The sequence below is a fragment of the Anopheles arabiensis genome, chromosome 2 (genome assembly GCF_016920715.1).
Source record: "Anopheles arabiensis isolate DONGOLA chromosome 2, AaraD3, whole genome shotgun sequence".
Taxonomy (NCBI): Eukaryota; Metazoa; Arthropoda; class Insecta; order Diptera; family Culicidae; genus Anopheles; species Anopheles arabiensis.
Genome location: NC_053517.1, coordinates 26,297,300 through 26,312,312, shown reverse-complemented (window position 1 = coordinate 26,312,312; position 15,013 = coordinate 26,297,300). Strand labels below are relative to the sequence as shown.

Genomic DNA, 15,013 nt, shown 5'->3' with positions numbered 1-15,013 from the left:
TTCGAAAAGCCTGGTGCTGCGCGCGCACCATCCCGAAACTGGTGTTCAGCTTGCAGTGTTCGACGGGGTTTGGCATTTTCCGTTCGTATTCCTTTCTCTTTTTTTGCCGTTCCGTTTGTCGGAAACTGGGCAGCCCGTTTCGATTTGGTTGCAATAAATCCGGCACCGTAGGACTTGGCACGTTTCCTGTCTTTTGCTTGTATTCCGGCCTGCTCCTCATTCCTGTGGTGCTCAGGGATGCTGGATGGGTTTTTTCTCTCTCCTGTGAGCCGTTTCCGCTCCGTAACGAGCTGGGAGAGAGCAGTGAAGCCACTGCTCCGCAACGGAACGGAATTGGGATGAGGCGAATACATAAAAACTGATCGGTGCGCGCTTAATGCGCATTTTAATGGTTGAAGATTTTCGGTGCAGAATTATTTCGATCCGGTATCAATTAATAATTTTTAATCGGTCATCAATTTGGTCGGATTTCTCGGCATGGGAGAAAAGAACCGATTTCGAATTGTGGGGAGGGGAAAAACTCCCCGATCGTCCATCTCCCAGCACAAAATGTGCCCCTCCGTTGGTATCAGAGGGATCCGCAGTCAGGTGGGAACCCGAAAGTCACCGAACTTTGGAAGGATTTACGGTGTACGGAAGGAAGGTTTCCTTTTTCTTTCGTCTCTTTTCTTCCTGCACTTCTCTTCTGGCCATTGTATCGTACCGGGATTGGTGAACTCTTTGTTACGATGAAACTGCAGTTTGGCAAATAAAATTGCCCATTGCAACCTTAAACCTGTGGATGTCCCTCCCCCTGGGGGGGCAATACATCCTCGCCTCCAGGATGTCGAAGTTGTAAGTGAGTTATCTTCACAGGGTGTTAAAAATGCATCGTTTCGTGCTCGTTCTCGGAAAGGTAAATTAATGACGACGATCACATTTCGGTAAAGTTGTGCCGTGATACTGATACAGATCAAGCAATCGCCCACTGTTTTATGTGCGTGTGTGTGTATATATTGTCGTTTGTTATACATTAACATTATGTCTGCAAAATACAAGCATCGTTTGAACCGAGGGTCCGTTCAATTGGGGTTGCGATTAGTTTAAGGTGTGCAAAATTGTACCGAGAGCCCATTTTAATTGGCATCAACCCGTTCGGTACTGCAGTTTCTCACTCAATCGCTCGGTGGTACAGAATGTCATATAAAAGTTTATAAAAAAACCCCAACCAAACGACGGTTGCAAAGCTCTAGCGACAAAAAAAAAGTTCGCCCAAGTCGTTTATCTGGTGCGGCTGCTGCTCATGCAGCATGCCGAATACAATTTATTAATCAAGGAACTAATTCCGTTCAAACTAGACGTGAGTTTGTCCGTGTGTGTGTCTGGTTTTGTGCTCTCCTCGACAAGTGTACACGATCGATACGTACAGAGGCGCGAGACGATACGTGGTGGAAATCTGTGCATTAATTTATTGCTACCATTTAGCGTAAACAACACCATTAATTTTCTCCTAGCGCTGCCACCGACGCCACCACCGCCATCGCCACGGTCGAAATAAAAAAAAAACGTGTCCGAAAGAGAGAAAAAGACACGGGGTGATTGGTTCTGCGGGTTTTGCAGCGCGTTTTCGATCCTCCTCCCTCCTTTTGGGGGTGTGTTTCTAATGCCTCCCTTTCTTGAGTTTTTGTTTTCTAACTAACTCCGGCCTGATCGTCTCTTCAGGTCGCGGGAACTAGGCAATTTGGACCATTTCTTCTCTGCTCCAGTTCTTGAATCTCATAGATGTGTGTGTGTCTAAGCAGCATAGCATGTTTCGCCGCTCTGCTTTGGCTACCCCTTTTTCGGGACGCCATAAATAATTGTGCCGAACAAATTTCATGCCAATTTTCAGCCCCGGCCACGGGACTACCCGGGGAGTGAATGTCGTTTGTCTTTGGGGCTTGGAGCGCAATGTCGGGGGCCGTTTTCGTTGCTTCTTGCTGTTGCCGGTGTTCTTTTCTTTTCCTTTTTTTCTTTTTGGTTTTGCGGTATGCGGGAATGTTTCTAACCACACCGCCAGCGCAAGATAGACAGCGCGAGCGACTCGTTAGCAAAAACTGAACAGTGGGAGGTGTATTTGCAGCGGGGGAAAGGGGCAGGCTCGATAAGGGCAGAAACATTCCTGCACCGCGGTACGGGGTTAAATGTCAACGAGATGGAGCACACATTCTCGGGCTCGGGAGCAGTCGAGCATGCTGCCGCGTGCCGTGCGCACAGGCCGGAATATCTTTTCGTCAGCATTAAGACGAACCGAAGGTAGGGTGGAAGTATGCAAACAACAGCATTACGGCGGGAAGGGAAGGTCTTTGGAGCATAAGCAAAAAAAAAGCAAACAAGGACTAGGCCAGAGCAGTATTGGCGTAGAGCATGTAGGTTCCATTAATAAATCAAAGTCTTCTCGGACAGATAACGAAAAGAATAAGAACGCCGGCACGGAAAAGAGAACAAAAACAAAACGGGCGTCCTCAACACGGAATGAGCGTTCTTTCGTGTGTAAGGATAGGGATTGATGCTATTGGAAGCACCAATTCTTTTACACGCTCAATCACCAGCCAGAGAAGCGCTTGGCATAGCTCCGGAAAGCGCGATAGCGTGTGCAAATAATCGATAAGCAGGGGCACGTGTTGGATGTTTTTTGATATTTTCTTGGTAACGTACAGAATCTTCATTAGGTTTAAGGCTATATAGAAGGCCTTACCACAGAACACGACATTCGACGGAGACGTTGATGCTTCAATCCGGATCGGTTAACACCCGCCAAAGCCAACCACCCGCCATTAAACTCGTTTCGTTCGTTGGGTGTCCAAAAATCCCTTCACTCAACGACTCTACGCGGTGGCATGTATGGGAGAGTTGTACTCCCTAAAAGGCCACTCGAATGGGCTACCACGGGCAGAGAACCTCGGCATTCTTGCCCCCCCCCCCTTCCCTTCTAAACTCGATTGCGGGCCTGGCAAACTGGAAGCATTCGGTGTGGAACATTTATGATTTATTAAGGAGCGCTACGTGCGCCGACATTTTGCAAATAGCTTGTGCGAATCGATCTTCGCGAGCCAAGAACCAGCCAGTCGGACCGACGGGTTGGAGTTTATGGAATGGTAAAAGTGTTTTATAACATGCTTTAAATAATGCGCAAAACTGGTGTAATTTTAATCCATTTATTGCGTGTATGTAGTTGTGTTGTTGTAAAAAAGAAAAACGAACCATAACGCAAAAGCAATAGATCGGTAGTTTACGCCAATTTGCACACCGCAGATTCGATTCACAACCGGAACTAGCGTTTTTGTGAGACTTGAAACGCACCCAACGCGTTTTAAAAAATACAAATCAAAGAAAAGAAAAAATGATTTTCATGCACCGAACTAACCGTGGAAGTGAGGCGAAAGCAATAAATTGAATTTTTGTCGGTAGCGTTTCGGCGCGAAACGATGAAAACGAAACCGTCGAAAAACGGATGTACCAACAAAAAAAAAAGGAGAGGCATAAAAATTGCACACAATCATCTCGCGGGAAAGAAAACTTATCAAAACATAACGTGTGGGGAAGGAGAAAAAAAAAATGCTCACACAAACACCCTCCCTAATTCCTACATCTAAGAGCCGTGTCGGTTTGATCGGGCTGTGGAGCTCTAAGCCGGTTGTGAGAAATGGCAAACACAGCGCACCAACGAATGCGGTAAATGGCGAAAAAAGATGAGCAGCCGGAAAATAGGTATGGCATAAAGCTAAAACTAATGATGAGTGGGCGGCGTGAACGAAGAAAGCGAAAGCATTCGAGTAAGCCCGTCTCTTTCAGAAAATCAATATTTGACCGTGCGCGAGATGGTGCTGTACTGGGCAAAGGTTGTTGAACGATGCGCGCGTAACACAGGAGTACTACAATGGTCTGATGTTATTACCGAAATCAAACGAGATGCAAATGAAGTGCAAAAGTCACATGGGTGGTCTGTCTAATGGCTTCAAGCAAAAAGTATTCACTAAATTAAATGCTAAAATTGCAAACCGCATCAATTACAGGGGTACATTTTGCCACGATTAAGCGAGATGGTTGGAAAAAACAACCTTCAAATACAGGCCAAATTAAGGCTCCCGAAAAAAAAAACCCACATCGTGTGATGATGCTGTGGCTCATCGTAAAGGTTGTTGCTGCAATAAAAGCCTTCATCACAATGCTGCACGGCTGTGATGGCCTGTGGCGCACAATTCGTCCCCCATCACACATCGCGCCACGGTGCTTGCAGAAATATCAACATTTATGTAATTTAGCTCCCATATTTCCCTCCGGAACCCTCCACCCTTCAACCGTTTGCCGTGTGAGCGAGTTAGTTCTCACACAGCCTGCACTGTTCCGGTTGTTTTTGTTGGTGCTGTTCTCCATGTGTACCGTACGGTTCTACAGCTGATCCTGCGCCATCGGAGGCGTGAAAAATGGGAACCGACAGTTCCCGTGCACGTCGTGCCCGTACGCCGGATTGGGGCTGGTTTTGCACGGTGATGCAAGATTAAGCGCATAAATTTCGTACTTACCGATGCAACGATGGTCAGGTAGTAGCGCTGCGTCCGCTCGTAATCCAGCGTCTTGACCACGGTGACCTAAATGAGCGAAAACGGAGGGAGAAGAGAATAAAATGAAAACGGTAAGAACACAAGGGTATAAGGATCGGTTGGGAAAATGGCGCGAAACAAAGTGCACGAGATAGGATCGCCCTTCGATCGTGTCTGCTTGTGGGGACGGCGGGAGCGGCAAAGAAGTGCTTCAGAAAGTTATATTACACAAGGGCATACACACCCTAAGAGCCAGGGTTTTTGCACACAGTGTGTAGTGGGTGAAAATAATCCTCTTTCGCGAAATGGTGATTAAGGCCGGGCGAGGTGTCCTAGATTCCAGCCGCGTGTGCTGTTGTTTTTATTGTGCCGATCGCGATGAGGTGCAGCTAGCAAGATGCATCTCGGGCCAGCATGGTGGGTGTTGGTAACAGGCCCCTTTTTAAAAAGTAAACAAATAAACGCACGCGCAACGATCCCGGTTGTGATTGATGTCCCGTGCCTCGTGTGCAACGTGTTTAGTGTGATAAATGGTGGGCCTGGAATGGAATAACGCCTTTGTCCCGCGTGTAGTGTTGTTGAAGCTGATTGCTTCTAACGGTTGGGACGCGCGCAGGTACGAAAGGATCGTTTGTAGCGCGAAAGAAATTGACCTCGAGTTGCAATTCGATCCTTACAATTCAGGAAGAGCTGGTCAATTCATATCATGTTTAATAGCAAAATGGTGATAATTTTTGCATTTAGTTCAGAACCTGATTCTCGCTTGTTACTGTTAACATGTTATAACAATAATTAATCGATTTTTACAAAGTTTCCACGAAAGTTACTTTGCACAGGCAGCCTACGGTCCAAATCACTCCACGCCGAACCTCAATCGACGTGATCTTTGCCCTTTTTCCCCTTTTGCAATCTAGCGCTAGAAGAAGTTGAAACTCCTTCCGCATTTTTGTGCGCAAACAGTGTTTCCTTTCCTTCCTTTGCCTTTCTGGCTATTTCTAGAGAAAGAGAGCCGTGCAACTGATGCGAGGGCAGGCAAAAGTTTATCTTAATCTTTGCCTCAGCCCCAGTTTTGCCCCCTCCTCCGCTTCTTTTTTGTGGATGGAAATTAGCGATAAAATATGGCATCGTAATGGAGACCAGCGATCGCGAGTCCATGTCTGGTGCAGTTCGGGACGATCACGCAGCGGACACGCAGATCGGCTAATGTGGAAGGAGGGTTTAAAAAGGGGGGGGTTCCCTTTTTGTTGTTATTATTATGTAAACAGTCGCCGTCGTTCCTTCGTTAGATTGCGGTGGCAGAATTTGGCCCACAGACTGCGACTCGCACTTGCCCTGAGAGTGTGTAGTCGTGTGTACGGAACGATCGAAGGAACCACAGCACACACACACACACAAACAGCGCAATCTAGTTGCTGTACTCCTACACACAGTGGGAAGGGACGGGGAAGTTTCTTTGCGAGGAGGGAGGCTCTATTCCAAAACGAGATTAGTTCCTCCTTTCTTCCACCACAATGTGAATGCCCGAACGCGCTCACCTGTCGCTATTTAGTTCGTGTGGTTCGTTCTTCACCACCACCCCGGTGACCCGGTTTGTTTTTCCTCTTTAACGGGCCATCTCAGAGGCCTCTTGGTAGTGGGGATAGGTGGAGCTGGTGGTTGGCCCTAGCACCCAATAAATTTTTGTGTGCACACCTTGCTGGCTGGCGGGTGGTGGTGGTGATCATGTTGTTGTGCAACGACATTCCTGGCTGGCAGTAAATGCTCACATCCCATCGTGACACCCCAGTAAACGAGCAACTGCGCATGAGTGCCGCGCAGCATTTTGTTCGCCAACCCTCGGCATTCTCACGTTTCAGCACAGGGAAGAGAGAGAGAGAGAGAGAGGAAAGAAGAGAGAGTGCGAGAGGCAGCTTTTCGATATTTTTCGTCATTTTCAGCTGCATTCGCTCAGCTCGCATTCCACGGCTCTGCAGGCTGCAGTTCCCGCCTGCACATGAACCGACGAACCGACGCTTTTGGAAGTATATTTTAACACCTTTGCCAGTGCAAAACACTGCAAGGTTTCAGCTCCCCTCTCTCTCTCCCCATCGAAAGAGAGATGGAGTGAGAAGTGAGATTTTATTTAAAGCCTGCCATTAAAAACGAAATATGAAGAAAATGAATGTGATTGTTGTGTGTGGCCATTGCCATTTTGCAATGCCTCTCTGTTTGTTTCCCCCCCAGTGCGGCCGCCCTGTCAGATTACTCCTTCAGGCACCGGTGGCCTGATGGAGTGATGGAGCAGCACGGTGCAGCGCGCATATCGTAAACCCAAAGCACACACCGCACCACTGCATTCGGCATTGTCAACGGACGTTTACCGGGTCGGAATACGATCAAGACATACTGACTGGCTTGATCGAGTGACAGTCGACTTGTGTCCCTTTTTTTTTGTTCGCTTCAATTCACATTTCCTTCAAGTTATTGCTGCTTTGGGTGGTTTTGGTCTTATTGCCTCCTCGCCCCCTTGACTGGAATGTTCGTTAATGCATCCCGCAAACAACGCTTACCTGGCCTTGGTGAGGGTAGGCGATGGCAAACACCCCAAAACCGTCCGCCGCCGTCAGCGTGTTCGGCGAGATGTCCGAAATGTTTTGTGAACCCTCGACGATGAAGTACTCGACCAGCCCGTTGACACCGGCATCCTTGTCCGTCGCCTGGATGCTGCGGAAGATCGTCGTTCCGACCGGTGTCGACTGTGAAAGAGAGAGAGAGAGAGTAGAATTAAAATCAACATTATAAATCATACGGCATTTGGTTCGGCTAATGGTTGTAAAATTGCAAACACACAAGAGCAGCCTGCAGCACACGAGTTAGCCCGATGGGGGGGGAGAAGATTTGCGGGATCTAGAATCGAGTGCCGTAGCACGGTTGTGCCCCGGTGTGACGAGGTTGAAAGGTGGCAGAAATAAATTGCATGTCACCGGGGCCACGAGTGCCGAACAGTTCGTGCGCATGTTTTGTGATGGTGATGGCAGCAGGAGCACTGTTGCTACTCATCATCTTCTTTCCTGCCTGTGGAGCGCTCGTGGCGCACGGCCAGCGAAGTATGATGTCCCAGCACGATCATGCAGCCGGCGCGATGAACGATCTGCGCACGTTCAATTAATCATGTACTGCAATTTCTCCTTGAAAGAGAGGGGGACGGGGGGGAATTATGCAAACAATTTGCCTCCCACACACTCACACACTCTCACACACAAACACATACACATGCACATACTCCAGATCCGTTTTGTTCAGCCCGAGAAGCGAATTTCTTCCCGTATGAGCTGCTGCGCAATGTTCTGGATCGGTTCGCTCTAGGTTCCGCGGAGTCGTCCGGTGACGATCGATTGTGGCAAACCGGCAAAACGATCAATCATAGGGGCCGGGGATCGATGGCCCCAACGGTCTGGCACGGCAATGGAACGGAACAAACGCGTGATCGTGTAACGAGCGCAGGAAGACATACGTTTGCCTGATTCGTACATGGCGATTGCGATAAAGGCTATTTCTACCGGCGGCTCTAAACGTTACGCGTCCCGTCCCGATTGGGGCGTATGTCAGCCGACTGCAAGTTAGAAAGGACGACGTGACGACCCCCTGGATGAACCTATCGCTGTTTGCATCGACTGCATTACTGGGCTATCGAGAGTACTGGTAACGCTTCCTAGAGTGGTAAGAGCAGATCATTCGCCGAAATGTCAGAATTAGACATCAACGAAACAAGCAACAGGGGATGCAAATTCCACCCCAACCAGACTCGTTTGATTGCGTGTGGCAGCAAAGGAAGAGCGTGATGATGGTACGGTTGACTCCAACTCTAGTGCATCCACACCGCTCTAGAATCATCGTGACACGCGAAAAGGGAAGTAACCGGATAGTAGGCACGCTCGGTTGCGCCCGTGGGAATGGAAAGCTGACACTTGGCTGACGCTCGTTCTTACTCGGACACGTTGCCGGGGCGATAGCGCAAACAAAATATACTCCGCCGTGTCATAAATGCGCGGCCCATAGGGAGATTCCCCACTACGGCCAGATTCGTGCCTGCCCGGCCACGTCACAAACGCTTAGAACAACGGATGTGAACAGTGAAAACCACCGGGCCAACCGGGGCACAACTGCGACGAAGATTAATGTGTGTGATGCCTTGTGGTGTGTGAGGTGTGTTGCTCGTTTGCTCCTACGAGGCCCGAAGGAAACTAAATCCACCGGCTAGGGTAGGTTAATTGCTGTCGAAAGTGTTTTTGCGCTCCTTCGTGCGGTTGACACTGTTGGAATGACAGGGTAGGAGCGTGCACCTACCGTTTGGTGGATGTTGCTGCAGGCAAAGGAGCTGGTGTCAAGGCGTTTGGGGGGTGACGCGACCACCAACGGAGTGTTTTGCGGTCGCGAACACGCTTATCGCAAATTAGAGAAGCATCAAAAGGTGGATGCTTTTAACCTCCGGGCAAAGCCAAACCTCACAATGTTTTGCGATCGTCGTCTCGCTGGTTCATGTATATCACGGTTTTGCTTGAGCATCTCTTTCGAGTACAAAATGTGGCAAATCTTATCCTGCCGCCGCTAACCGTACGCTCTGCACCATCCCCATTACCGTAAATCGTCATAAATGGGATTAAATGGGCAACAACATAAAAAAGAGGCGAAATTGATAAGCGCGCCGCCTTCGATTACCGATGCGATCGATGCGGTCGGTGATAGGCGTTACTTTCTCTTGCATAACGGCACCGGCTTTATGCTGCACTTAACGCGAGGTTGAGAAAGCTTGTACGTTCTCCCTCAGCTTCCTCCCCCAAAAAAGGGGATACGACCGGGACGGGGCCAGCTCCTTTTTCTTGAGCCGCCTTTCTGCGCGCGTGACAGGATACGTCGTGGCCGTTGTGTGTGTTAATGTAATTTATGCTCATGGTTCCCCCCTGGCAGGCCAAAAGGTCAGGTCATGGTGAGCGGTTTCCGTCGCGGTATACCATGCCACCCTCCCGCTCCCCCCACCGGCGTGATAATTGAAAAATCGCATTTTACCGGCGTGTAATTCTCGATCATTTGTATCGATACACACAGATACACATGCGGTAAACGTTGCATTCTGCTGCATCGGTGCTGGATTGTTACAACGTCAGCGTACAGCGTGTGTGCGATACATTATGTTGGTACGAAAAGCTCGCACGTACCGCGGACCGTGTTGATCCAAAAACTGTTGGCGGTTGTTTGCGTTCCGGCAAAGTGCTAAAGTGCACACACACACATACTGTACGGGACACAGAGGTGAAGCAAAGGGTCCCCCATTTATCTCGGCCCGGTATGTTTCGATACTGGAGTGACGGCAGCGGGCACACGCATGCACCACGCACATGTTGGACCGACCGGCACGCAAACACATCCGAGACCGCGCGCGCTCCTCTCGCTCAGCTGTGGCAGCTTAAGTGCGGGCAATAAATAAGCTGGAAATTAGCACTATCGCTCGGCGAGTGTGTCTGTCCGCCACCCCGGCCACGGAGCCGCCACCTCAGGCGATGTTTATTCTTGCTTTTATTTGCTTGCAACGAAGGGGCGAATGCGCTGTTCTATCTTGTATTGCCGTCGGCATTCTTCGCCTGTCGTCACCTTTCCGAAACCGGGAAGCGGTAGGAAGAACCGCAATTCTGGGGGAACGTGAATAACTAGGGATAATACGGTTTTATTGCTTTATTAAATGCGCACCAAACGGAGGAGGGGATGGACGAGCCGCTTGGGTGATGAACGGAATCACATTAAACTTCGGATTCCGGACCAAAGTCTAATGAAAGCGTAGCCGGCTTGAAGGTACGATTGCAACGCTCAGGAAGGCACTTCGAGCGCGGTAAGTTCACTTGTTACCCGCAAGGGGCATTTGCCTAAAAGACACAAGACACTAGGAGAGAGGATCGCATTGGAGCGTTTGTGGCTCGTTTTGCTGCGGTTGCTTCACTCACCCGACCGACAGAATGCGACACGAATACGGCTTCAAGCGGAACCGATCGGCTTCGTGCCGGCATGCACTTTGCAAAACAAAAAAACAAGGAGGGACACCTTGCAGCCATTAGAAAGCACGATTAAAGCAACGGCGGCCGGGTGGCGACGAACCCCTTGTTTTCATCGACGAGTGGTGGAAGATTTATCTTCCCGGTTGCGACGACGACGACAACGTCGTTCTTGTTCGGTGTTTTACACGATCTCCCCCTCTCGCCGATCAAGTCAGCCGGGAGTCGAGTTTTCCATAAGTCACCTGCCAGTCCTGCCGGGGCAGCAGCTTTGGTGTCGATGAGCGGGCGAAGCGAACGCTGGAAGCAATCCGCAATCCGTAGGGCCCCGGTAAAGGAGTGGCTCCCTCATCAGGACTGCACGCTCCGATCGTGGCTGCTTTTTTTTTCTTTCTTTCTCGGGCACACGGTCACAAAACGGGGTTCGTTGTAAGGGAAGCAACCATGAACATCAACAACAACAATGGTACGATCATGCGAGAGGGGGAAAGGTAGTAGAATGCAAGGTGTATCTCTGCCGCCAGCGGTTAGAAGCGAAACCCCGGCCGAAACCTGTGTCCTGTTTTAATTCCAACGGTCGCGCACCCCGAATCGTGCCCGAACGGTTTCGCGAATGTTTTGGCGAAACAGTTTCGTGGATGTGGGCGTTGTGTTGATAGACGGTGGGGAAGGAAACAGGGCTCGGGATGTGGTTGGGTGAGAAATGAATTATTTATGATCGCTCAACTTCACCCGGGTGGATCGATTCTCTTCACCGGGTTTATTTTGATTTTATTTCTGTTTTCGCTCGTGGGTGAAATGGGCAAACCGAGCTAACGGAGGGGAACCTCCCTGCCCTGGAGGTCCTCCCTTTGTGACCTATATTAACATTTGCCACAAGTCGGCAAACCGTCAGGGGATGGGAAAGATGGCAACGTGATCGGCAAGTGTATGCAAGCACGTCTGCCAGCGTCATCAGGTGTTGTCAGGTTTGGGTTGATCGCAAGATTTACTGGATAAGCTCACCCCGATGAGTAGCACACCTTCCAGCAGCGATGCTCAGTTGTATTTTGTGCTGTGTGACGGTATGTGTGTGTGTGCTTCAAACGCCAAGGTACGCTAATGAGACGCGAATTCTTTGCGGTCGGATTGCTCGACTCCCGATTCGATCAATCAAATGTTCGCGCCCAACTTGGTGGCTGATCGGGCGGCAAAAGAAAGAGCGAGAAAGAGGGCACTCGATGCAGCACCTGATGCTTGATTAAAATTCTTCAACAAACAGCGACGGTAGAGGCAATTGCTTGGCGCAACGCAACCCCGGCCACTGTGCTCGATCGATGTAAAACCCCGCGAGCATATCTTCAACCATCGTGGGTACCATCGGCGATTGGAGCGGCTCGCTCGCTGCAAAACGGCAACCGGGTGTCCAATTATGGTCAACATTGACCAGGCCGCACCACTGCCGCCACTTGGTCCGATTCTATGCTTATCGAATGGGGCAGATCTAGTTCGAGATCACCTTACCCGGCAGCAGAAGAATGCAATGCAATTTGTCAGCAAACCCGGAGTGACAAAAGAGCGACCCACGCGTCCGGCCGGGGATCAATTATAGAGCGCTTTCTAATAAGGTCCCCATTCTGGGGCCATTGTCCGGCGGGGTGCTGAAAGAACTTTGGCTTTCGGGCGATCGAATAGGGCTATGATTATTGCGATTGCAGTAAGGAAAAAGGCGACCCAGTGCCGTTAGTTTTCACCCTTTTCGTATGGCTAAGTGGATGGTTCCACCCCTCCCTTCCCAAAAAAGGGTCGTCCAGGGTGGAGCATTTGTCGCTGTCAAGATCAGACCGGGGCAGGGGAGATCGAGTTCAATGCGCACTCTATCGGCAACGACGTGGGAAATTAGTCATTATCAAACAGGTCATTATGTGGTGTGGCCTGTGCAGCAGTTATGAGATACTAATTTTGCGCCCATAAAACATTTAGATCACCTCCTGCGGTGCGCGGGCGAGTAGGTGGAGGTGACCGTGCTGCTTTGCTATTTGTGCAAAGTGTAAAATTACACGGATTAAGTGGGCAAGTTAGCAGCGCGCGCCAGCTCAATCTTAAGCCCCCTTCCATACTTCACGCGCGGAAAGTCATCAAAGCGCCTTCGTTTTGAACCGGTGCCATTTCCGAGTGTGCTAATCCGACATTTTATCTGCGATCGATCGATGGTGCTTGTGCGTGGGAGGGAGGTGGGTGGGTGCACTGGCAGGGCATGAGAAATATGATCTTAATTCTCGTGTTTACCATTGCACCTCCATTGCCAGAGAGGTTTCCTTATAATTGCAACAATGTTGATAATGGTTGCACCATCTCGAGTGGCTGCCAACTGGGTGGAGTTGGACGAATGATCAGGAGAATTTTTCCTGACCTCATTCTTTCGTTGCCCATTGGTTTGCCTTCAATTCAGTCCGTATACACATGGAGCAGCACTGGCCGTATGCAAAGATTAATCACCACCCGCCCCAATGCCGCGTTGACGGCTTTGGCAGCGGGCAATGGATACGACACGTGGGGGCACGTAATTTGTTTGACATGACTTTGACTTTTACTTTTATTTACCATACCGTAGTAACTAAGAGATGGTCGTAAAATACGGAGCTCACTTGTACGGCAGTAGTTACCATCGAAGACTGATGTTGATAGGTTGTGCGGTTGGCATCGCCGTGGTTCGTTAAGATTAACATCGGAGCTACAGTCGCCCTTCTATACACCCTGTGCTGATGTTTTGATGCTCCTTCACAGGGCGGGGGCGCAATTTTGGAAGCCTTCGCCAGCTCACAGCAGGATACAGTTGCTGCGCGTGCACAGAAATGAGTTCAAGTTCAGTGCTTGTGGTATGTGCAAGATAAATCACCGTAATTTATGCTCAAATACAATCTAGCGCTCGTGCGGACTCTTGGCAGGTTGGGCCATAACAAAATGGTAGATGAGTTTGCTTAGCGTTCTCACAAAGCGCTCGCTCCGTACAGAATTAGCTTGTGCGGATTTATTTTAAAGTCTTTGTAATTGATTTTAAAGCGTTTTTTGCAACGTCTCACACACAAGGCCCAACCGACAACCGGGTCAGAGCTAATGTTGCAACGGTTCGGTTTAACAACCACCTGCTCTCAAGCTGCGCCTCGCGCCTCCTGCACTGATTGCAACGACCGTGCAAAACCGCTACCGTTAATCTGTTGTGACATTTCATGGTCGAAATTGGCGATCACGGCTAAACCCGTCCACCAGCGGCACACGATTTGCATTGTTCCGAGCTGCGGTTTGTTGTGCTCAGGCCTCTCGAAAAAATAGGCAAACTCTTGCCCCTTCTGTTGAATCGCGGTTAGTTAGAGGGACGTTCAAAGGGGTTTGGGGTAGCGTGTCTGTGTTGAGCAAACCGCAAAGGAACTCATATGTCAAGCTCGACACACACATACACACATCGCTTTTGCATGCGTAATTGCTAATCGTCGTTTCGTCTGTGTTCGCCGGCAGCATTTCGGGTTCGTCGCCTGCCGACGCTAAGCTTTTCTTCAGCTGTCCACGACCGGCTAGTAACAAATGTATTGTGTGTGTTCGTGTTAAATGCAGCGGCTTAGATTAATAGACGCCTTGGGAAGGCAGGACGATTGCTACAGCACTGCTGACCGCCGTCGAGGCCGTGTGGTGGTGGCTCGCCCGGTTAGTCATCATTATTGCTAGAGCGTGCAGATTTTGGCAACTCACGGCGATTTGAAACTAGCGGTAACGGTTTGGCCTGAACGCACCTACCCGATCTTGACCGCGCATGAGACGTACTGGCTGTGCTTACTTAAGATTAATGTGTTCCGAAAAAGAGAGAATGGTTTGACTGTCCAAAACAGGGCCAATCTGCGTGTTTGGTAGGTGTGGTACAAGGGTGATTCGCTTGTTTTGTCGGAGACTTGTCAGAGTTGTGTTTTTAACTTCCGCCTTGCTTAAATATGCCCAGCTGAGTCCCTTCGCCCGCTTTTTTTCTGGGAGCTGCCCACTTACGGTGACACTTGTCTAACTTCTCAACTCTCAAAATTCCATTTCGCACCTCTTGGCCCGACTGCGCAGAAAGCGTCGCACACTAACGAAGCGCACGAACGCCGCGACATCACAATTGCGCCCCGATGAAATTGTTACGTTCTTCGAAGTGCAACTTCCGCGTGTGTGTGTGTGTGTGTGTGTGTGTGTGTGTGTATGAGTACCGTTGTCGACACCGTTCTGGGATCTGGTGCCGTTTCCTCTTCCCTCATTCTCGGCCCAGCGTGGCGGCAACATTCGTTGCGGTATGCGGCCCAGAACCTTTAGAATAAGGGTGGAAGTCATCGCGTATCTTCGCGCGAGCGTGCTTCCCGATCGATCCCGGTGCAGAAACAAACACAAAAAAAAAACCGGTCATGCAGAGGCGGCGTTGGTCGT

At 49.8% G+C, this 15,013-nt stretch overlaps 1 protein-coding gene across 2 annotated transcripts in view; it reads right to left on the bottom strand.

The window, feature by feature from the left end:
• LOC120902830 (cadherin-99C) overlaps window positions 1–15,013 on the bottom strand; it is a 147,221-nt gene that overhangs the window by 34,654 nt on the left and 97,554 nt on the right. For both annotated transcript variants that reach the window (XM_040311869.1, XM_040311875.1), the window contains exons 6-7: window positions 7,112–7,297; window positions 4,545–4,610 (exon numbers count right to left, since the gene is read on the bottom strand). In XM_040311869.1, coding sequence (XP_040167803.1) covers window positions 4,545–4,610; window positions 7,112–7,297 — 252 coding nt within the window. The remainder of the gene's footprint in view (window positions 1–4,544; window positions 4,611–7,111; window positions 7,298–15,013) is intronic.